The sequence below is a fragment of the Diplodia corticola genome (assembly GCF_001883845.1).
Source record: "Diplodia corticola strain CBS 112549 chromosome Unknown scaffold72, whole genome shotgun sequence".
Classification (NCBI taxonomy): domain Eukaryota; kingdom Fungi; phylum Ascomycota; class Dothideomycetes; order Botryosphaeriales; family Botryosphaeriaceae; genus Diplodia; species Diplodia corticola.
Genome location: NW_017971551.1, coordinates 18916 through 41453, shown reverse-complemented (window position 1 = coordinate 41453; position 22538 = coordinate 18916). Strand labels below are relative to the sequence as shown.

Below are 22538 nucleotides of genomic sequence, written 5' to 3'. Positions count from 1 at the left end.
CGGGAGGCTGGGAACGCCAGGGCGCTCGGGCTGTTTGGTGGTGTTGCCCGGGCGACAGTGCGTCATTTGGCCCCTAGTACGCGCCTGCCCGACGCGACGCGGCTCAGGCACCGACAGCTGTCAGCCACTCGCGCCGACCGCTCAGGCGGATACCGCAAATGCTCCCTCCGCACATCCTCGCTTACGTCATTCGATACTGCACTCCAGTTCTTTTGGCCGACCACCGCGGAGACAAGTCCCCACCGTCGAAGGCAGACAAGCTTTGATCGCTCAATGCTTGTTTCTACACTGACTCCGTCTGTCCGGCTCCCTGGCCCAGGGGCAGCGGCAGCGAACTTTTTGGTACACGTCACCCTGCTCGTCTCCACCACCCGTCAGAATCCAGTTTATCGTGGAGGCTGCTCAGCGTAAAGGAAAACGTGGGAGAGCGGTCCGTCACATCAGAGGTCGGATTGGTGAGAGGTGGCTCGCTGACGTGTAGCTTGGTTCATGAATCATACGCTGGTGGAAAGGTACATACACTGGGCTACAGCGCGCGTGATGTCTCGACTCCCTTAATGACAGCAAGGTCCGCAAGCCTTTCTTCAAGCTGTCTTATGAGATCCCGTTTTCTCTCTGGGTACGCAATAGATGTTGGCGAGGTTGAGTGATTGAAGACACCCGCTAGCCCCATCGAACATACAACAAACCGAGTCAATGCCGTCCGACTACCTGAACTTCCCGTGCGCCCTGGTCATGGGAGGCGGAGGCGGCATTTACAAGGCCTTCTTTCGAGTACCTGATCGACAAAGGGAAGGAATAAAGTCGTTATCGCGGGCCGCACCAAGTCCAACCTCGCATCCACAACCGAGAAAATCGGTGCAGCGGCCTGCTACGTCCTGGGTACCAGCGCGACCTCGACACTCTCCTCGTTGACCCAGATGATCACCACAGAACACCCCGAAGCCGACTGCCTGGTCAACAACGCGGGCGTACAGCGGCCGCTGCAGGTGCTCACACACGACGCAGCCGACTTTGTTGAGTAGGCGGACACGGAAATCGACACAAACATCCGCGGGCCGATGCACCTTGCGCTACCTAGGTAGGCTTGTTGCCCCACTTCCGGTCCAGGCCGCACCGTGCCGTCATCAACGTGTCGAGCGTGCTTGGCTTCGTTCCAATCAGCATCATCAACCCACCAGTCTACAATAATAATAGCGCCAAGGCCTGACTGCATTTCTAGTCGATAAACTTGCGCACACAATTGAGGGACGGGAAGATCAAGGTCGTCGGGATTGCGCCGCCAAAGGTTGCGACGGCCCTGCACCGTGAGCGAGACGATCCGGATGATACCAAGAAGAACAAGGATCCAAATGCGCTGAGCGTCGAGCAGTCCATGGAAGAAGTCGCCTGGAAGCCGGAGAGGGGGACGAGACGATCGGGCTGGGATAGGAGTTGAGGCGTTGGAGAGGTGGCTTGGCGCAGTCGGCCATCAACATGCGAAGTCTGCGGGCGGGACATAGAAGGCGTTTAGCTAGCATACGGAAGTCCACTATGCAATAACGGGCCATGCAGAGCTGAGAGGGTGGATGTCGCGGGGGAAGCGGCAACAGCATCCCAACAAGGCTAGCTCCGACGCGTCGCGCTTTCCGGGGTCGGCCGCGCTTGGAATGTTTACACCTGCAGGTCACGTCCCCGCTACCGCCCGCCCTTCACGACGACAACCATCCATCTCCACCCTGCCGTGCGCCCTCTGCACAGCCATGTCTCGACGCGCCGCTGCACCCACTCTTTCCTACATGGTTGACGAATCTGCCTCCGAGGACGAATTCGCCAAGGATTCCGTTGCCCACAACATGGCCTCTGAGTCCCTCATAGAGAACACCGCTCCGCCAAAGAGGCGAGCGGTCCGTCGCCCCAAGACTGCTGCACCCGCCAAGGGAACCGCGACCAAGCCTCAAAGAACAAGCCGGCGGACGAGTGGCGCATCCGTCGGTGCCGCCAAGGCGAAGATCCCAAAGAAAGCGCCACCGAAGAGAAAGGCTCTGGCCGAAAGATCCGAGCCGAATGCGACCGACACAGAGGAGGTTGATGATTTCGAGGAGCTGGGGGACGTCGCGCCGCCTGCGGCAAGCAAAGGCAGAGGTCGCGTTGGACAGCCCGAGCCGAGCCTGGCTGCGCCAGAGCCGACGAAGAAATCCAAGGCCGCGCCGAAGGGACGAGCCCGGCAAACGAAGAAGGAATCATCGCCAGATCCTCCGACGATGATTGTCCCTGAGACGCAGGGTGACCCAGATTCAATGGACATTGAACCCTCGATTGAGGACATCCCAGAACTGCCCGAGACCCAGCCGCTGCCGAGACAAAACAATCGCGCCAGATCCGTCTCCAAGCAACGCGCAACGGCGTCGTTCAGGCGAGGAGGCAGCATCGTGTCCGAAACAGAAAGACCGAGCAACGATCCAGCGCTGCGCAGGAAGCTTGGCGACCTGACCAAGAAGTTCGAAAATTTGGACGTCAAGTATCAGAACTTGCGCGATGTCGGTGTGCGCGACGCCGGGGTAAACTTCGAGAATCTCAAGAGGAGCACAGATGATAGGGCACGAGGTGAGACGCCAGCGTGCAACCTTGACGAACCGGAAATGTTGATTATGCCGCAGCCCAGGACGAGCTCATTACATCGCTCAAGAAAGAATTGGCCACCCAACGCGCCCTGGCAGCGGAGTCGAAATCCTTGAAGCGTCAAGTGGCAGAGGTCAACGCAACCAACAATCAACTTGCGTCGGAGAACAAAGTTTTACACACTCACCTTTCCGAGTCGCAGACTGAAGTCAAGACGCTTACCGCGAAGTTGGCTGCCTCAAGGACTTCTTCAACTAATCCCGAGCCTAAGGTTCCCGGAAGCGCGGTCAAGGCTCAGAGAACGATCATCGCCGGCAGCTCGGAGGCAACAAAGGATGCTCAGATGAGGCAGTTGAAGGAGGATCTCTACAGCGACCTTACTGGACTGATCATTAGAGGGGTGAGGCGGGGAGAAGACGAAGACATTTACGACTGCATTCAAACGGGTCGCAATGGCAGTAAGTCGTCCAAACATGCACACTGCGACTGTCCGTTGACAACTGTAAAGCGCTGCACTTTCATCTTGCTGTCGCCTTGGATGATAAACCATCCGGCCAGAGCTACGAAGAGGCCGAATTCGCCTATACGCCATTGCTCGACGAGAGCAGGGATCGCGACCTTCTGGATGTTCTGCCAGACTATCTGACCGAAGAGATCTGTTTCCCGCGTAGTAGTGCCGCTAAATTCTATGCAAAGGTGGTCGATTGCATGACCAAAAGGATCGTCATCGAGGACTAGAGGGAACCACGTTAGAAAAGCGAAGGAAAGGATTATATGGCTGGGTCTTGGCGTAATCAGCGCTGCAATATACCTCTGGGTTCGTTTGGCCGGACTTGTGTCTGGTACACCACTGTTGTTCTGGGACTAATGGATCATTCGGTTGCGCGTGTTCGGTGCGGACTATAATCTTGCCACCAATGCATTATTAGCGACTTTTTCCTGCTCCATTCGGAGTGGAGGGGATAATTGACCGATCATGGCATACTCGAGATGGCAATCCGCATCCGCATACGATGCGGAGGAGCACCGAATATGGGTGAGCAACGACGGTACAAAGGGGCACAAAGGACATTGCCCTTCTTCACCCATATTAATATTAGAACGCATCAAGACCCGTTCTGTGCTCAAGCCTTCTTGCGACGACGCTAGTGGTCAACGTGGATTTCGGACGTGAATGTAGGGTTTACAAGTTGTGCAACGATGATCGGTCGTCGATTACGATCACTCAAGCAAGCAGTCTGATGCCTTGCGGAAGCGGAACTACTTGTAGCCCACTATATCGACTCTTCTCTTTGTTCACCTGCACAGCCAAGTGCGCCAGCATTATTGACTCGCGCAGGCAAAAACTAGTGGCGCTGTGCAAAGAATATGCCGCCGCATCTGGACGTCCCTCGTTGCAACCGGGCACTCTAAGCTTCGTGTGGCACGCAGATCCGACGTTCGAAGTTGTCAACGGACGGACCAATTGCAAGATGGAGCCACAATCGGAAAGTGTGCAGCGAGGTGGCTGACGAAAGCGGAGGGCTGGTTCTGCTTCTGCTGGGCCTAGCAGCTCCTAAGGCGGGATGGAAGGGATTTGTCGGCTCCTCGATGGCGTGGGCGAGGGCTAGGTGCCATGACGGTGAAGAGATTATATTGCAAATATGCTGTTATTCGCTTGATCAGCCCGCCTCTCTTTGTCCTCGGATGCCACTGTATTTCCTGTCTCTTGCCAGCAGACATGATGGCCAATTTGGCGAGGCGAAAAGGGCGGCTGTGCTCCCTTGTACCGTCTCGGCATACATGCTGGCAGCAGCAACGTTCCCTAGATCTCGCGATACCTTGCTTCTCGGGCGCAAAGTGTTCTCTTGGGCGTCACACCGCCAGTTCAAGCTCAGGATGAACAGTAAAAGGTAAACAGCGATAGAGAAGGGCTGTCGGCACCCCTGCTACCCGCGACCCGAGCGCCCTTCACCAACCCATGTCTTCGATTTGCGACGTTCAAAGTTATGGAGCAACCTGCCAATAGCAAGCGGTATCGTGAGTGCCAGTAGCGGTCAAAGCCACGGCCTGCAGGGAAGCACTGATGCCGAGCTATGGTAGACTATGGGTGCTGGCGCCCCCATCCAAACGATCGTGGCTTTTCGGACCGGCGTTTGGGCCGAGGGCGCGGCGCGGCGGGCTTACCGCTGAAGTGGGCTGGCGGCAGCCTTGGACCATGACCTTTGCCTTTCATCAGGAACGCAGCGGCAGATGGGGAGACAAGACTTGAATGGCGATGTCATGGTCTCTGCTCCCTTTGCGCTGCCCGTCGGGAACCGCGCCCGAAGCAAACAGGAATTGGCCAATCTTTGCAAAGGACCCTTCCACCTTTTCAATCGCAGTGTTCATACAGACACTCGATCCATCTCCCGTTATCTCAGACGCAAGACAAGCCTGATCACAGACAACAGCCCTTCAGCATCACATACTGACGAAGACGGCAAAGAGCTGGCGGTCTGCGACCCTGGGTGCCGCCAGTCCCTGTCATTATTGCCTTCGACAACTTCCAACGTAGCGACAAGACCTTGGCTCGCCCTCTGACCAGCCAGATTGCGCCGTCGGCTCGCGGTCCGCCGGCTTGGTAAGGCCGCGCGTAGCACCGCAGGGCGAGTCCAACAACAGACTGTTATCTTTTTTTTTCTCTTGGGTTCTCGACTGCTCCCACCAATCCGACAAGGCTCAGCAGGAGGAAGAGTCACCGCCGTGTCTACTCATGCGCCGAAGGCTGAATTGAACCAGGGAGTCGGCCGAGGGTTGGAATAGCTGCCAAGAACCTGGAGCTTGATCAAAGGGCTGAGTATGGCATGGCCTCGCCTGCATCCGTTCTACCTAACGTCTTCGACGGTGAAATGAGATTTACGGTGAAATGAGATATCCAATCAGATGGTCACATTGATTCGCTTGTTATACCTCTTGTTGACGCCCGAAGAAATTCCACGACTGCCGTTGCGAATTCTCGTTGGATATCCCATTTCACCGTAAATCTCATTTCACCGTCGAACACGTTATCGTGAAGGACACGAACGGCTGGCCAATAGCGAGAGAGAAATCCGGGGAAGGTGTGGCATAAGTTGGTGGCCCGTGAGCCTGGCAATCACGACATTTGGATGCCTGCAGGATGGATTTCAAACGAGTTCGATTTTGCGCAAGTGGTTGAGAGGCGACTGTCATCTGGAAATTGCTGCAACCAGCCACTGCTGCGCCTATATATCTTAGTCCAATAACGCGGCGACTCCAAGGAGGGAGGGTTGATCATTGACATGTACTTCATCATCCACGCTTTACCAGTCAAGCAATCGATTCGACGCACTAAAAGCTGTGAGCCTACTGCGTGGGCCCCGATGTTTGTTTCGTCCGACACGACACAAGGTGCAAAATATCTGAGTCCTGCCCGTCCCAAGTGTAGGCAGTTGACAGGTAACTCTCGGCTGATTCACGGTCACGAAGAGGCCTAAATCGTACGAAGCTGAGTACAGTTATGATCGCCTGTCGTTTCCGAACTGTACGGAAAGATTGAATGAGTCAGACGACAAATCTAGCTGTGTAAATCGATTACAAATGCATGTTAGATTGCGTGTCTTCACGCCCTGCTCCTGAGTGGCAAGTGCGTTGTCGTCGCTGGGATCACTGAGGTCACCCATATCCGCGGTAAGTACCGAGATTCACGCAAGCAGAAGGGGACGGATATTGGCAGTCAAGCGTCATCTTCAGGACCTAGACCCTTCGGACTCGGCGACACCTTGTGTGGGGAATAAACCTTCATTGGCTCTGTGCCTATTTTGCTGTCCTTGGTATCCGAACCACAAAACAACCCTGTTCGCCTTTTTGTGCCCCCTCTATCATTTCCTTCCCAAAGCCATTTACTGGCCGGGGCGGCGGTCACCGAAGCGGCGGGGGCGCTCCGCAACCTGCTGTTGAGCAACGGGAACAACGTTGACGGGGATGGAGTCGAACTGCGCGATATTGTTAAACGGCTGATCCGATTATAAACGTGCATCTGGATGAGACTTACGCCCATGCTCTTGAGGAGGTCCTTGGTCTCCTGGTCGACGTCGAGCTGGCCGCTCTCCGAGTTCTGGGTGAAGTCCAGAGCGGAAACCTCAGGAACGTATTGATCCTTGCGCTCACGCTCCTCTTCCTGCAGCTTGAAGGAGATGCCGCGGACAGGACCGCGCTGGATACGCTTCATCAAGTGGGTGGTGTAGCCGGCAATCTGTGGGCGCGCATGTCAGGACAGGTTTTTGAATTCGGCGGCACTAATGCGGACCTTGTTGCGGAGGCGCTTCGAGGCGATGATGGCGATTTCATCGCAAATCCTCTGTGGATAAAGGTCAGCGCTGGCACAACTCTCCACGTTCTGTACCGGCGTACCTTGTTGGTCTCGAAGTCGAGGGTGAGCTTGGGGTAGTACCGCTCAATAATGACCTTGGCGGACTTCTTGACGGTCTTGGTGCGAACGCGACCCATGGTGGCTGTCGAGCGGTGCTGATACGGAAAGAAAAGCTGGTCCGGTGCGGCTGCAGGTCGTCGTTGTCGGAGTCGAGAACACGAAGTGTAGCCCGAAAAGAGGTCGTGCTGGCTGTGCGTCGGTTAAAGTACACAAGCGAGCTTTGTGGTCACGTGTCGTCTACGAATGGATGCCCACCACCCTTCAGTGTTCCATAGTTACAAACTCGTTGAATTATTGGCCAACTTGGCACTAGGGAAATCATTTGGCGGTAAGCCGTTCTACCACCAATAGTATAGCGAGGAAGAGTGGACCATCCATGGGTTGGTTGGTGCAGAATTACTTAGCCCACGAATAAATCCCTGGTGCCAAAGTTGGCCAATTCAACGAGTTTGTACGGTACTCAACCCGACGCACAAAGTTACCGTGTCATGACCAACACTATTAGAATTGATACATGATCAGTGCTTGTTTTCAAAGGAGCCTATCAACGAGCTACGCAAACCAAACCACCCCTCCCGCATCGTGCATATCATACAGAACAACTGCTCTACTAATCTGCACCTCTCCGCGGAGCATCCACCTGGCCGCCTGCGCTACTCATACCATTCAAAATGCCGAGAATCTGCCTGCTTTGCTCCTGCACGCTGCCGTCATTCGTGTCCAGGTCTGCGGCCCTTGTATCGAGCTCTTCAATCCTGGGAGCTGGTTTCGCTTCCAACTCCTCCTTTGACTTCAGAGATCCCTGCTTGATTCGCACATCCTCCGGGATGGCAGAGTTCACGGCGAGCTTGATGTGACCGGTAGAGTCGATGTATGCGCGCTCTGGTGACACCCAGACCTTATGACCTCCGTGCTCCTCGAATCTAATGAACTGATACTCATCGGTCCTAATCGAGCCGGATTGCGAAACTCTGAGGTCCGCAACAACACCACCAACACCAGCCCTGGCCTGCGAACTCACTTTCTGGGCTGTTTGGCGACCGGACAACAGTCGAGCTTCAATTGGCTCTCTTGACTCCAGTGGGCCGAGAATGGGGTGGTTTTGCAGGAAGGCTGCGCTGCGGAGATACGAAAGACCAGCGGATGGGTGGGTAGTCGGCGGTCCCTTCATAGTGGTATTATTCCCGAACCTTTTGAGCAAATCGGCAGCAAATTTTTCTGGCGGTTGTATCGTGTCTGCGTGGACGCCCGGGAGATCGAAGAAGTCTCTGATTAAGCGGCTCAATTCTGAAGACAAGGTGGTGTCTTCACGCAGAACCTTGACCATCTTCTCGAACTCTCCGTCAGATACCTTGAACGTCCCCTGAACGGACGGACGACGCATCGGAGTAGTAGAAGCACGTTCCATTGCAACATAGGCCGCCTCCCCGAGAGCCTTCTTCGCCACGTACTCTCTTAAGTGTTTTCTGAACTCCTCCTTGCGCCGGCGAGGAACGGTCTCGAGGTAAGATTTGAACTCGCCCTCAGACATCCCTGCCAGATAAGGTCCTTTGGATTTCCATTTGCTATGGCCATTGTTCCGTGCCTCCTCGGTGAGCTGGGTGTTGTCAAAGCGTTCGTGGAAGGCGCTGATCGCCGTCTCTTGCTTGTCCGATGCAGACATGCGGGTGTCTGGGCTTAGGGTGAGGGGGATGTTCATTTCTTGCCATTTTTCCAAGGTGCGAACGTGGTCGCCGGCACTCTCGAAATCGGTGAACAAGTTGATGGTGTCGACTTCGTACACCCGCATTGTTGGCGCCGAGGAACGGGTCGTTTCGCGAAGCGGCAATGGTCGCTTCAAGCCCCAATCGCCACGATGCAGGCTCGAGGGGGGCGTCGCAATGGCTTGACGGGTTGGAAACGGCTGCGTTGCGGTTTCAGAGACACTCGTGAAGTCGGATGAGGTGCCAGGCGTAGTGCTGGCCCCAGGAATCGGCGGCGGCAGCGAGAAAAGGCGAGAGCTGCGCAGCAGTTGCGCTGCAGGGGATGAAAGCTTCCGCGACATGGTGGAATCGACCAGCTGCGAAGTGCCGCACGAGCAGCTGGTGGGAATTGCAGAAGACGCGATAGGTGATTGTCCTCCGCGGCGATGAGATCTTCGAAATGCCGCGAGACGTTTTGCCGAGCCGCCGATCTCGTTTCCCGTGCCTTAGGCACCACTGCTCCAGGCTGTTCACATCAACAGAGAAGGCAAAACATGGCATGCAATGCTTGCACAAGGTCCTACTGCGCGCATCACACCATTCGCTTGCAACCATTCGTTACTATCCCGACCAACATGCTGCAAATTACATTCACTCGTGATATATGTCTCCTCAACGTAAAGAATAGCCTCGCCCGGGCCCCTTGCGCGCCTGCTTTCGAGCCGCGAGGACATGATGAGCGTGGTCGAAGCCTCTTCCTTCCTGTCCTGTTCTTCGTCCTGCTGCCGGTACGGAGCAAGCGGTACAATTGCACTTTCAATCCCCAAAGGCCCGGGGCGTACGGATTCCCCAGGCCGGAGTGCTGATGCTTGCCGGATCGCCGGCTCGTGCCTCTAGCCTTGTCCTACGCGGTAGGAATAGCAGCTGGCGGTACCAAGGTGGCGCATCAAGTAGGCGGGCCTGCTATGAGGTGGAACGGCGGGTGCTTTGCGTCGGGTCCTGGAGCTGTATGGAATAGACCAAACGGCCACGGCTGTTCATAGTATCCAGTCTCCGTCCTCGTCTCGCTCAATGCCGTTTTTCATATTCATCCGTGGTTCGTAGCCTTCGATAGAGAGGTGCCCTGTTGAGCCTGGGGCGCTTGGTTGAGAGATGACCCTGTTCTCGTGGACGTTATCCTTTACTAAGCCTGCTGATCTTGCAGACATGCTCTGTTCGCCTCTCTCCAGGGCCAGGTCCGCCATGGCCGTATGCAGACCCTGGGCTTCGTCGGCAGACCTTGCCCAGGCAGCGGGCTGTGCGGCGCCCAACGACAGGCCAGACATGACGGAATTCAGGTCGGGAGGCGATCTTGGACCGGGCCTGTCGGCCATGAGTTCGAGCTGGGGGACAACGGCTGCCCTCCGGAGCCAAGCGGGCTCCTCGTTCAGCTGAACCTTGACGAACAAGGCACGTCGGGCGCAGTCATCGCAGCACCAGAGCTCGAACTTCTCGCGCGGCACGACCTGGAGCTGGCGGCCCTTCACTATGAACTTGTTCTTGCCGGCATTAGCATCGACTTTGGGCCGGTTCGGACAGAGCACGTAGCCGCACTTGTCGGCGCACTTGCGCTCCTCCAGCAAGGAGTCGTAGTCTGAGGGCTGGAAGTTTGCTATCAGGGCCTTGAACATGGACGCGTCATCGGGCGACGGGCTCATGGGGTCCGCGTCCGGAGAGGACGGGAAGTCGATCAGCTGCACGATGGCATCGAGGATCTGGGCCTCGACGTCCTTCTGCTGCTGGATCAGGTGGGCATGGTAGAGGGCTATCTCGCGGTTTCGCTTGTCGCGCGCGGCCTGCGGCTCTTGCTGCTCTGCTTGACTCGGCTGCCGGGGTGGCGCGCTGGCTGCAGGCGGCGGCTTCCCAGCCTGAGGCGCGCTGATCTTCTTGAGGATCGACTTGGGCAGGGCGCTGCCGTCGAATTTCGGCGGCGCCATGAGCGGGCAAGCAGGGCGAAGGTCTTGATGATCGTGATAGCTGGGGCGGAGCTGGTGCTGGTGCGCTGGCTGCTGAAACTTGGCCCCGAACGCGCCGGTGGCTCGCGCGTGGCGGCTCCGGCTTGGGCCTCATTCAGGGCCACTGCCTGCCCGGACGCCGCAGCATTGTCACCCACACCACGCCTCCTCTCTCCGTACGCCGTCCCAGACACCTGCTCCGCGCGCTGGCATGCTCTGAACACCCCGCCTCAGCAAGCCCCTTGCAAGTACGCTCCTCTCTCTCCTCCTCCGCCGCGCTCGCGGCCCAGCTTGTCCGCTGACGCAATGCCCCGCCAGCAAACCGTCTCCACACCCGCAGCCGCAGCCGCAGCCGCCGTCCCGTCACAGAGCCCGACCGCCGCGCCTGCGTCTGCGACAACACCACACCCCTCCCAAGCCTAAACGGCCTCCATTCCCCCGAACCCACCTGAGCGCTTTGCCCAGCGCCCCCGGCCGGTCCGCCGTCGCCATGGCTGCCGCCCCGTTCAAGGTCAAGGCCCTTTACGACTACAATTCCGGCCACGAGGATGACCTGGCCTTTCCTGAGGCGGCCATCATCACGGTCACGGCCGAGGAGGATGCGGACTGGTATGTTGGCGAATACAATGATCCCAATGGCACCAAAAGGGAGGGTCTCTTTCCCAAGAACTTTGTCGAGCGCTACGAGCCTGCGCCTCCTCCGCGCCCCAACCGTGCATCGCGCCCTCCCCCGCCGCCATCCGCTCCGGCTCCTCTGGAGAAGCCGTCTATGGACGACGATACCCCCGAGCAGCCTGAGCAGCCCGAGCCCGAGCATGAGCCCCTTGTAGCTCAGGCTCCAGCGCAACCTGAAGCGCCACGAGAAGAGCGTCCGGTGCCTCCGCAATCCCCCCCACCTGTGGCCGTTCCCAAGTCTCCCGAGCAGCCTGAGCTTCCTAAGATGGCGAAGCCGGCCCCTCCCCCTGCTGCACCTGTTGCAGGCAGCAAGTCGCCGCCCCCGCCTGTTGCGGAGAAGCCCCAGTCCTTCAAGGATCGTATTGCAGCCTTCAACAGGGGCTCTGCTGCACCCATTGCTCCCATAAAGCCCAGCGGTGCGCCCGCTGGCTTCATCAAGAAGCCTTTTGTCGCGCCGCCTCCGAGTCGCAATGCGTACGTACCTCCACCCCGTGAGCCGGCGCCTCAAAAGGTGTACAAACGCGAGGAGGATCCGGATATTTCTGAGCGCCAGGCACAAGATCAGGATATGGCCGAAAAGGCTGGGCTAGCTAGTTCAAGTGCTCCCGCTGAAGACGAAGAGGATGCTCCTAAGCCCCAGAGCCTGAAGGAAAGGATTGCGCTTTTGCAAAAGCAACAGATGGAACAAGCAGCGCGGCAGGCGGAAGCTTCGCACAAAGAGAAACCCAAGCGTCCGCCCAAGAAGCGTATCGAGTCGCACGAAAAGGATGTTCAGTCCGAAACAACAGAGGGCGGCGAGCCTGATGATGCCCAAGCGCAGGCGAAAAGGCGCCACTCGCACCACCCCAAGTCCCCTGAAGCCCGTCTGCAGGAGCGTGAGCCATTCAGTGATGGCAATGAGGCCGACCAGTCTGCTGCCGGCGAGACTACTGAAGATGCTGAAGGATCCTCCACGACCGTTGAGGAGGACGAGGAACAAGCTCGCGCCAAGGCTGTCCCCAGAGCGCACGCCGCGCCTACTCACGAGCCTGAGGTTGGAGATGAAGAAGATGCTACTGAAGAGGATGAGGTAGATGACGAAATGGACGAAGAGGCCAGAAGGAAGATGGAGCTTCGAGAGCGAATGGCGAAGCTGAGTGGTGGCATGGGCATGGCCGGCATGTTCGGGATGCCCATGCCTGGGATGAAGCCACCAGTCAAGAAGACTACGTCTGGCTCGGAACGCAGGTCCATCGATAGCCACCGTGATTCCGAGCAGTCGCCGCCTCCCCCAGCCCAACGTGTCCCGATGATGCCCATTCCTGGCATGGCCATGCCGCAAGTGCGCAGCCCGGAATCCGAAGACACTGAGATGGCAGTTGAGAAGGAGCATGAGCCAACGCACCCGATTACTGGAGGATATGAACCCGAAGAGATGCCAGACGTAGAGGATATGAAAGCCGATGAGCCGGTGAAGGATCAGTCACAGGAAAAGGATGCTTCTTCGTCTGTGCCGCAAGGTCAGTATCAACTTCGACGACGAGCTGTTGGCGCCACGCATCACCCTAAGAAGGCCTCAATATCATCCAAGTTTTCTAGCTCCTTGACGAAGTGGACGCCTGCAATTTCAGGCGGTACACTTGGGCACAGACTTGTATTTGAGGTCGTCAGTAGGTTGCGCTGGAACCAAATCTCTTTCCTAATTGTGATCTGAACCGTACAGACTGACTTTACTGCCCAGATCGGCCAGTTCCGCCGCCTCCAAGTGCCGAGCGGCCAGCACCCCCGCCGGTACCCGCAGAGTGTATGTAAATGTAAAATCTACGCCAGTCCTTACGCTAATGTTCGCAGCTCGTCCCGTTCCAGCTCCGCCGTCGCCCGAAAGGCCAGAGTCACGAGACTCAGAGTCCGACGATGAGCTGCCAGCTCGAGGGGCCCCGCCGCCAATTCCTCAGTCGCCTCCTCAGCACCGCGGCGATGAACCTCACTCGCCCTCAGTTACTTCTAGGCCATCAACCTCCTCAGAGAAGAGGGCAAGCCGGCCTATTCCGCCGATTCCTGGTGTTTCCAGCCCCGTCATGTCCCCAACAGCTGTTTCCAGAGTCCCACCACCACCACCACCCGCGGCTGCCCCTCCTTCGAGGGGCTCCGCCAAGGAAGCCTTCTCTCCTCATCTGGGGTCTCGGGAAGACATGGAAGGCGAAACTGAATATGAAGGCGACTACGACACGGACATCGCCTCCGGAGCAACGCATAAAGATGCTCTGAAGGCGCATGTAAGAGACCAAAGCTATGACGAGAGCACTCTGCCGGGCTCTCCGATAACGGGTCCTATTCCAGTGGGAGCGCCGCGTGCTGTTCCTCCGCCTCCCCCGCAGCAGCCACCGCCTTCCAGACAGTCCCTCGATGCTCCCAGAGGCGTTCCTCCGCCTCCGCCACGCGAGTCAATGGATGCACCTCGAACCATGCCACCACCGCTACCAAGGGAGTCCATTGATGCCCCCAGAGCCATGCCACCTCCGCCACCAAGAGAGTCCATTGATGCCCCACGAGGTGTACCGCCACCTCTCCCTCGTGAATCTCTGGATGCTCCACGGGTTGCACCACCGCCTCCTCCTTCTCAACCCATGTCTCCTGCAGACGACAATGATGAGTACGAGCCGTATCGTTTCAACGCTCAGGCAGCCCGTGCTGCCCCGCCGCCTCCCTCTGGCCTTCCACGGGCCGCAGAACCTGTGGAACTTGTATCGGAGGAGGATGACGAGGAAATTTATCAAAGTCCTCCCCCACGAAGGATGAGCAAAAGGACAAGCCAGCATCCAGCAATTCCCTCGCATCAGGAAGCAGAGGATACGTACGAGACCCCAATGTCCCCGCCGCGCAGCTCGATGCAAACTACGAGAAAGTCCCTGGACGTCGATCGGACCCTTGGTTCACGTCGGTCCATGGATCAATCTCGTCCTTCCATCGACCACGGTCATATTGCCAACGATGTCGATCTGGGCCAGGGAAGCCAGTGGTGGACACAGCCAAACATGCCGCCCCCGATTTTCCAGAACCGCAAAGATGTATTGTTCGAGATTGAAGAGTCCACCACTGCCAAGCGCGGCGGCAGGACTATTGTGCAAAAGGATGTCTATGTCTTGTTCCAAGACTACTCACAAACCGTTGTTACTGCTCGATTCGATGCGCGAGAGGCGACCAATGTGGCACTCGAACAAAGACACGAACCTCCACCTCAAAAACTGAGACAGGATCAGCTCGAGAATGCTTACGAACAGTTCGGTCGGCGTATCTCGGAAGATGCAAACGCAAAACAGCACGCGACAATTGGCGACGGCTCCCCCCAGGTCCTCATCCTTGAGCTCCTCAAGCCTTTGTCATCTGCGCTCTATCCGGTCGGTACTCGTGCTTACGGCGCGTTGGTATATGCGAACCTAGCCAATGCGTCGGTCCAACAGAACGACGAGATTCGCCCTGGAGACATAATTTCGCTTCGCAATGCCAAGTTTGAAGGTAAGCATGGCGCTATACACGCCAAATACAAGATGGAGGTCGGGAAGCCGGACCATGTGGGAGTGGTCGTGGAGTGGGATGGTACGAAGAAGAAGATCAAAGCGCTAGAGCAGGGTCGCGAAAGTAAGAAGGTCAAGGTGGAGAGCTTCCGCATGGGCGATCTCAGGAGCGGCGAAGTAAGGGTTTGGAGAGTCATGGGTAGAGACTGGGTTGGCTGGGACGTTTCTACCTAATGTGACGGCAAACATTCAAGGGGCGGGTACTACTGAGCGACGTTCTTCTGCACTTACGGTCTTGGTCAATTCAGTGAGCACCAGCCAGGTTTGTAGTAATAATCTGTCGTTAAGATGCCACCAGCCTTCGTTGGTCCTGCAGCATTTGGAATAGTCCTACTCGGGTAGTCATTCAGACATTCTGTACAATTGTGGTCTTTCCCGTTATATCGTATGTGGATGGCTTCATAGGGACGCCAAAGCGTGTCGATAGAATGCTGGCGGGTCACGATCTCGGGTCTTCTCGAAGGTGGCTGCCGCTGTGTGACTTTGAACCCCTCATTCACCTTTTCCGTCCCATGTGTCAAAGCATGCCTTAAGAGTTGCAGTGTACGCCGCGCGAAGTGGCTTCTAAGGTCCATTTCTCTTTACAGCGCTGCATTGAGATGGGAGATGAAGCGAGCACAGAGCCATTATCACGGTATTGGCAAAGCAATCGAGATGTTCCGCGACCCTTAATCAGAGTTGGGCTAGCGGTTGTCATATATTAGTCGGAGCTCGTGAGGTAACAGGGCTGGAGTCTAAGGCGATAGAGCACGATGACTACGACACGACTAATACAAGAACTAAAATCTTCCTTTAAATATCCCACCCTAAGAGAAGCCTGTGGCGGTACTTAGCTTAGTCGTTCCCCCCCATCATCTTAATTCATCCCATCTTTTTGGCTCTCAACATGGTTCTTAACCTCGCATCGACAGTTCGCGCTATAGATTGTTTCGATCTTTCTACCGCTCAAATCGCCTACTAAGAATTTTTCCCTTCCACTTCTATGGGACCGTATGTCTAGGAATGCATCGACTCCCAGGCACAACTTGCACTTTAGTAGACGACTGATCGAATTGATCTGGCAGCAACAAAACTATGGGTTCTTACACATACTCTACGGCTTCTAGCGCTTACTATGGCGGGAGCTCCCTGTTAATAAACATCATCATCCATTGCACCAACCCCGTCGGCCAACCAGGCAACTGCAACGACTATCTTGCTAGCACCAGCTTTATAAGTAGGCGTCAAATTTGCTGCCAGCTGCTATCAGTCTTGGGCAACGAGCGGAGACGCCATCTCCTCGTTCAACGGCGTCGGTTACCCACGGAATGGCAGCTCCGTCACCTTCGCCCTCCGCGATGCCCCGGCTGTAGTGCCTGCGATGCCTGCGCCATCACGCAATATTAGTAGACTATCCACGGTGTTCATATTTGACGCTCCCACTAAACTTGGCTCATCTAGCAGCTCTATAAACAATACAGGGTCCACGCCAGTCACCTTAGTGGCGCCATCGAGCACGAGTGCCATGACCACAGCTGTTGCGAGCACTGCTTCAAGGGTGGCGCCCGAGATGAGTTGCGCGGCGGCACTTCCCAACTTTGCCGTGGCAATTGGGCTATTCTCAATATTCGAAATTGCTCTATCGTTTGTGGGTTAAGATCAAGCATTGCTTGAGAGGATCTAGAGGAAACCCGATATGAGGCTCGGGAGTAAAATGACTACGATTTTCACATTCATCAACGCATTCGGAGCAGGTATGCTGATTTAACAATAATGACAATACCGGACATCCCCTTGACGACAAATATCTGTCTGCGTTTCAATAGCTACTTTGAGATAGGGGTCAAACTATCGATCTCTCAATGACTCTCGTGAGTTGCAAAACGATCCGACCAGCGCTCTGCTTACCTGGGTAGTCGGACACTATCTACCTGTTTTCGCACAAGTCCAAGGCTTATATCTAGGTCCGGAGAAGCGATTTGAATTCTTGTGCAATGAGGGCATTGGTTTTCGCAAGACACGCAAGAGTAAACCTTCTGTAGCCCAGTGTGCCGATGAAGAGGTTGTATTGCGTATGTAGTCTAGCATCACAGCAACGCAAACGGATTCATGCGGTTTTGACAATTCAACATGATATGCACGATGGAACGCTCGATTGCCCAGGACGCTGTAAACCACCTCTTTGTCAGGCTTGAATCCCAGAGTTACATACAAAGACCAACCACCCCTCGATTCAAGATTATCATCCAACTCAAGTCTACATGTTGCAGAGGCGGTAAGAATCACACCAGGAAATATGGACAGCGCTCAGAGTGTTCTAAGAGCACTTCTGATGCTCTAGTAGAAGATTCCGAGGTCGACGACCTCCTCATCAGCCGCGGCCTGGGTGTTGTCGGTCTCGTCCACGGTAGAGCTGGATCCACTCGCGCCGTTTTGGGCGATGATGAGCTCCCCGCCAGCGGTGACGTCGGCCTCGCCCTCGGTGAGGTATCCGGAAACAGCCAGAGACTTGACGCGTGCCTTGAGGGTGGCCGGGTCATTGAGGCTGGGGTCGGCGGCAAGGAGGTAGGCGAGCAGACCGCTGATGTGGGGGGTGGCCATGCTCGTACCGCTGGCGACGGCGTAGGCGGTGTCGCTGTTGTAGTAAGACGAGTAGGTAGTAACGCCCGGAGCATAGACGTCAACGGTGGGGCCGGAGTTCGAGAAGTAAGCAACCTCGTCGAGGATGTTAGAGGCGCCAACGGAGATGATGTTGCTGACATCGCCTCCGAGAGAACCAGGAGTGTAGTTCGAGGCATCTTCGCCATTGTTGCCAGCCGCAACCGCAATGTGAACGCCGGAGTCGGACAGGGCAACAAGAGCGCTCTCGACTGCAGTAGAGCGACCTTCGAAGCCAAGAGACAGTGATGCGACGGAGGCAACGAAATCACTCTCGCCCGAGCGAGATTCGTGCTGGGAAGCGACGTAGTCCAAACCGCTGATCAGACCGGAGGAAGTTCCACTACCGGTCGAGTCGAGCACCTTGACACCAATAAGGTTGGCATTGCTAGCAATACCAACAGTGTTACCCGCAGAGGTTCCGGAAACATGAGTACCTTCTCAAAGTCAGTACGACAGATGGCAGACTTGCAGAAGGGTGCTTAACTCACCATGTCCGTTGTCGTCAGTGTTGGACGAAAAGGCACTCCAGCCAGCGGTGGCACGGCTGCCGAATTGAGTATGGGTGGTACGAATGCCGGTATCAACCTTGACTAGTCAGTTTCGTTGGGTGCTTGGTGGGACGGGATTTGGCGTACGATGTAAATGTCAACGCCGGAGCCGAGAGTGGTATCCGAGTAGGTGTACGTATACGAGGTAGAAGAGGGGCTGGCTGTGTTCTCGATACTCTCGGTTTGAGAGATCCGCTGCAGACCCCAAGGAGCACTGGAACGAGTGGCCTTGATGGTGGCCTGCAGAGCCGAGTCCACAATGGAGACTTCAGCAATGCCGCCGAGTTTCTCGGCCTGTTCGGCGGAGAAAGAGCCAGAAAAACCCTGGGCATAAGTCAGCCGGATGAACCATAGCATAGAATGTTGTGGTGCGAACTTTGAAAAAGCTGTTGTTGTAGGTGCTCGTCACGGCCTCGTCCTCGACCGTCAAGTCGAGCTGGGACAGAACAGCGGCGACATCAGCAGACTTGGAGAGAATGATGTCGTAGGTAGCGGTGTCTCGTCTGAGCGAGGCTGGGGCAGCATAGACGCCCAGCGATGCGGCCAAGGTAAGAAGAGCGGAGGACTTCATATTGACAAGTAGTGGTGGCTTTCAAAGTTGGGCTCTGGCTAGGCTTAGGAGACGATGGGGATGCCGGCGGTGCAGGTTGAGCTTTCAGGCTGTCAGGAGCATCTTATATAGGCGCAAAGACGGTACCATGGATGCCGCAAGGTCTGCGGTATCCAGCGTCATCCACATATCGGGTCATTCGCCGAGGGCACAGGAACAAGCGAGAGGTGAGTGGATATGCTCGCCAAAGCAGGAGCGCGCATGATTGCTGCATACAGTAGTGGGTGCCTGTAGGTCGAGGGTGTACAGCAAGTCTAAGGCACCCTGCAGGCGACTGCGAGCCTTGCCGGATCGGGGGTGCTTGACGGCTCCAACATCGGATGGCAGCAGGCGTGTATAGGCACAAAGCGACTTCTTCCCCTCCCTCCCGCGGCCGGAACTCCTTTCAGGCATGTCTTGCTGCGTGCATCCATGTCCTTATCGCCGGCCGTCTTTCCGGGCGATGGCGGCGACGGGAGTGCGTGGGCCTGGGCGTGATCTCGCGGCTGGAAGCTTGGCAACCGTCCTGACACTGATTGGGCGCGAGGAGGTCAGCCGGGCGGGCCAAGCAAAGTCGCTGTGGAGCGGTACTGTAGCAGGGTGCATGAGAGCCGGGGCGTGGCCGGAGGGCTGGTCTCGGCAGAGGACCGCCCGCGCCAAGTCCCCGAGCGACAACGTGCGCGGAGGCCGAAAGGGCAGGTCGTAAGGTGGTGTTGTATTAAGCTCATGAGAGCGGCGTCGCCATCAACGGCGGGCGTTGCGGCACCGGCGCTGGATGCAGATTCACGGCGGCTGGATTGGTGGAGCTCGGTATATTGGTGGACACGCGGCCACGGGCGCGAGTCAGCCGCTGACGGTGTTTCCTGGGGCAGCGCGCAAGGATGGTGATAAGCAACACCAAGCCAGCTCTTTCCCCCGCTTGTCACGCGAGGCTTGGTCACTAACCACCGCCCGTCAGGCGCCGCAGCCGTGTGCGATCGTGCAATAGCGCGCCGCTCTGGTGCAACAGGACTGCCGCCGACTTCTAGCGGCTTTTCTGCATGCGTGCCGAGAAGAGGAGATGTCGGGCAGGCCAGCGGGGATTGCCCACACCACGCCGTCATGTACAGGTGCCCGTTGGGGCGCGCCGAATGCTGGCCTCTCCGGATTTTCCGATCAACCAGGGCTCCGGCAGGCAACGCGCCTGTGTCTGGCGGGCAGAGAGCGATGCTGCGACGCAATACCAGCTGGATTAACGCCAAGGATGCCCCTCTGGCAGACCTGGTGGGCCCGGAATCTGCAGGCCGCTATCAATAGGATTGCATGCCCTGTTGGCGGGCATCAGTAGGCATGGCTTCGCAAAATCGAGGGCAAAGACCGCTGTTCCCTGTTCTCTTAATATACATAAGCAGCGGTCAGGCCTTGACGCCTTATCGACTAGATATGACCATTGTAGATGTCCTGGGCGCCAAGGAGGGCGGGGATTTGTTGCGCTGTCTGTTGTGCTACGCCAAGGCAGGGGAGCGATAACGCCACAGGCACCGACTGCGTTTGTGCAAGTCAGTCGGTTCGAACTTCTGCATCACTTGCCGGCCTGTGGCTCGCGTAGAAGAACTGGATCAAAGACTGGGTCAATGGCGAAAATACGAACGCGGAAGAGGAAGCTGACAAGTATGCCGACGTAGATGCAGGTCCCATCATGAGCAGAGGCGAGCCTCGTCCAGAGATGGGCAGATGGAGCAGAAAGGGCATCGGGACCGACAGAACAGATTATGCGAGGAGGGGCCGAAACGCGGGAGCGATGAGGGTGGAACGGAACAGATGAGTCGATCTGACGTCGGGATTGCACAGAGCCTCAAGCGAAATACTGTGTAATAATAAGTAGTGGCCGCATGGAATGGCCCGCTAAGTAGGTAAAGCCGCCGACAGCCGACGGCCGACTGCCGACTGCCGACTGTGCGGCGCGCGTTCCGCCACAGCTTCCCCGCGCCCGTCGTCATCCCCCACGCCGACATGTGATCGTGACCCTTTCTGCTGGTTTGCTTCACCTTTGTTTCTCTTGCCGCTTACATCTCTTCGACCAAGCATGCCGTCCAACATGTCGTCCACAGCCCGGCTCGTCAACTCTGCCGCCAGAGCCCGCCCTCTCGCCCAACAGCCGACCCCGCAGGCCCGCCGCCTGTTCAGCTCCAGTCGCATTCGATCCAGGGAGGTTCGCGACGCCTACATCCTCAGCGGCTCGCGCACTCCCACCGGTGTGGTAACAACGCCTCCGTCCTGCTCTCGTCTGCCTGCGCTCATCGCACCAGTTCAATGGCGCCTTCACTACCGTCCCCGCGCCCCGGCTGGGCGCCGTCGCCATCGAGTCCGCCCTCGCCAAGTCGACCGTGCCGGTTGACAAGATCAAGTCCGTCTACATGGGCCATGTGCTGCAGGGCGCCGCCGGCCAGGCCCCCGCCCGTCAGGCCAGCATCTTCGCCAGCCTGCCGCCATCCGTCGAAGCCACCACTATCAACAAGGTGTGCGCCTCGGGCCTGAAGGCTGTGACCATTGCCGCCCAGGACATCCAGCTGGGTGACGCCGAGGCCATTGTCGCCGGCGGCATGGAGAACATGTCCCGTGTACCCTACTATCTGGCCCGCGCCAGTCAACAGCCACCTTTCGGCGAGCAGAAACTGCAGGACGGCCTCATCACTGACGGTCTGTGGGATGTCTACAACCAGATCCACATGGGCAACTGCGCCGAGAACACTGCCAAGAAATACCAGATCTCGCGTGAGGAGCAGGACGACTTCGCCATTCTGTCCTACAAGCGTGCCCAAGAGGCGTGGGCTGCCGGCCTGTTCAAAGACGAGGTTGTGCCTGTGACAGTACAATCCAGGAAAGGCGACACGGTGGTTGAGGAGGACGAGGGGTACAACCGCCTGAAGCTTGACAAGGTCAAAACGCTGAAGCCCGCCTTCGTCCGCGATGGCACAGGCTCCATCACTGCCGCCAACAGTTCGTCCTTCAACGACGGTGCCAGCGCCCTCGTTCTGGGCAGTAGAGATGTTGCCAAGGCCCATGGCTCCGATTCGCGAGTTTTGGCTCGTATTGTCTCTTATGCGGATGCTGCTCTTGACCCTATCGATTTTCCCATCGCTCCGGCCAAGGTTGTTCCCATTGTCCTAGAAAAGGCCGGTCTATCCAAATCCGACATTTCCATCTGGGAATTTAACGAGGCGTTCGCCGCTGTCATCAGGGCCAACGCTAAAATTCTGGGCCTCGGATCCGACAATGTGAACCCCAGAGGCGGCGCCATTGCGTTGGGACATGCATTGGGGAGCTCTGGAAGCAGAATTTTGGTGACCCTGTTGCATCAACTGGAAATTGGACAGTATGGATGCGCGGCAATCTGCAACGGCGGCGGTGCTGCTAGCGGAATCATAGTGCAGAGAATAGGTCATGGTGATCTGTGAGTTTTACGCGGTGTAGCGATATTTGGAAATGCCAACATATTGGCTTGTATGTACATACATGAGGGGAATTCCCCGGACGATTGAATTCCCACTTATGGACCTTAGGCGAACTGCCACAAAAGAACCGTTCGGCAGCATGACGGTTGAAATGTGCTCGTATGAACTTCTTACAAAATCAAGACGACGTGATATTTCAAATCATGAGTGTTACGAGGAAGCTGCACTGTAGTGTTGGGCTGAAATCAGCAGCCCTGGCCACTGGTGGCACCGTGGGTTACCAGAAAGAACGAAAAAGGCAACCATATCCGAACTATCAAGAGTGATATCGCACACGTACGTAGGTAATCGAAATCTACGTGAGGTTGCTCTACAGCTTTTCTATGTGCACTTCGATAGTTGCTTCAAAT

General features: G+C 56.8%; 8 protein-coding genes across 8 annotated transcripts; 4 read left to right on the top strand and 4 right to left on the bottom strand.

Annotated features, from left to right (window-relative positions):
- Window positions 1-696: 696 nt before the first annotated feature.
- Window positions 697-1438, top strand: BKCO1_7200015 (short-chain dehydrogenase; the record flags this gene model as incomplete). The annotated part of the gene is made up of 4 exons (XM_020278819.1): window positions 697-722; window positions 797-1021; window positions 1111-1180; window positions 1223-1438. 4 exons carry the CDS (start codon window positions 697-699, stop codon window positions 1436-1438), a joined length of 537 nt encoding a protein of 178 aa, XP_020126057.1.
- Window positions 1439-1742: 304 nt separating this feature from the next.
- BKCO1_7200014 (chromosome segregation protein) lies at window positions 1743-3339 on the top strand (the record flags this gene model as incomplete). The annotated part of the gene is made up of 3 exons (XM_020278818.1): window positions 1743-2586; window positions 2640-3059; window positions 3110-3339. The coding sequence occupies 3 exons, from the start codon at window positions 1743-1745 to the stop codon at window positions 3337-3339; spliced, it is 1494 nt and encodes a 497-aa protein (XP_020126026.1).
- Window positions 3340-6482: 3143 nt separating this feature from the next.
- Window positions 6483-7089, bottom strand: BKCO1_7200013 (40s ribosomal protein s17; the record flags this gene model as incomplete). The annotated part of the gene is made up of 4 exons (XM_020278817.1): window positions 6483-6575; window positions 6635-6835; window positions 6890-6940; window positions 6994-7089. 4 exons carry the CDS (start codon window positions 7087-7089, stop codon window positions 6483-6485), a joined length of 441 nt encoding a protein of 146 aa, XP_020126044.1.
- A 533-nt stretch (window positions 7090-7622) lies between these two features.
- BKCO1_7200012 (uncharacterized protein) lies at window positions 7623-9056 on the bottom strand (the record flags this gene model as incomplete). Its single annotated transcript, XM_020278816.1, has 1 exon — window positions 7623-9056. The coding sequence occupies one exon, from the start codon at window positions 9054-9056 to the stop codon at window positions 7623-7625; it is 1434 nt and encodes a 477-aa protein (XP_020126045.1).
- Window positions 9057-9731: 675 nt separating this feature from the next.
- BKCO1_7200011 (uncharacterized protein) lies at window positions 9732-10670 on the bottom strand (the record flags this gene model as incomplete). Its single annotated transcript, XM_020278815.1, has 1 exon — window positions 9732-10670. The coding sequence occupies one exon, from the start codon at window positions 10668-10670 to the stop codon at window positions 9732-9734; it is 939 nt and encodes a 312-aa protein (XP_020126042.1).
- A 508-nt stretch (window positions 10671-11178) lies between these two features.
- Window positions 11179-15091, top strand: BKCO1_7200010 (sh3 domain-containing protein; the record flags this gene model as incomplete). The annotated part of the gene is made up of 3 exons (XM_020278814.1): window positions 11179-13012; window positions 13084-13146; window positions 13194-15091. The coding sequence occupies 3 exons, from the start codon at window positions 11179-11181 to the stop codon at window positions 15089-15091; spliced, it is 3795 nt and encodes a 1264-aa protein (XP_020126043.1).
- A 2142-nt stretch (window positions 15092-17233) lies between these two features.
- BKCO1_720009 (peptidase s8 s53 subtilisin kexin sedolisin protein) lies at window positions 17234-18676 on the bottom strand (the record flags this gene model as incomplete). The annotated part of the gene is made up of 4 exons (XM_020278866.1): window positions 17234-17991; window positions 18046-18142; window positions 18193-18429; window positions 18482-18676. 4 exons carry the CDS (start codon window positions 18674-18676, stop codon window positions 17234-17236), a joined length of 1287 nt encoding a protein of 428 aa, XP_020126054.1.
- Window positions 18677-20771: 2095 nt separating this feature from the next.
- Window positions 20772-22131, top strand: BKCO1_720008 (acetyl-acetyltransferase; the record flags this gene model as incomplete). The annotated part of the gene is made up of 2 exons (XM_020278865.1): window positions 20772-20933; window positions 20983-22131. 2 exons carry the CDS (start codon window positions 20772-20774, stop codon window positions 22129-22131), a joined length of 1311 nt encoding a protein of 436 aa, XP_020126055.1.
- Window positions 22132-22538: the final 407 nt, after the last annotated feature.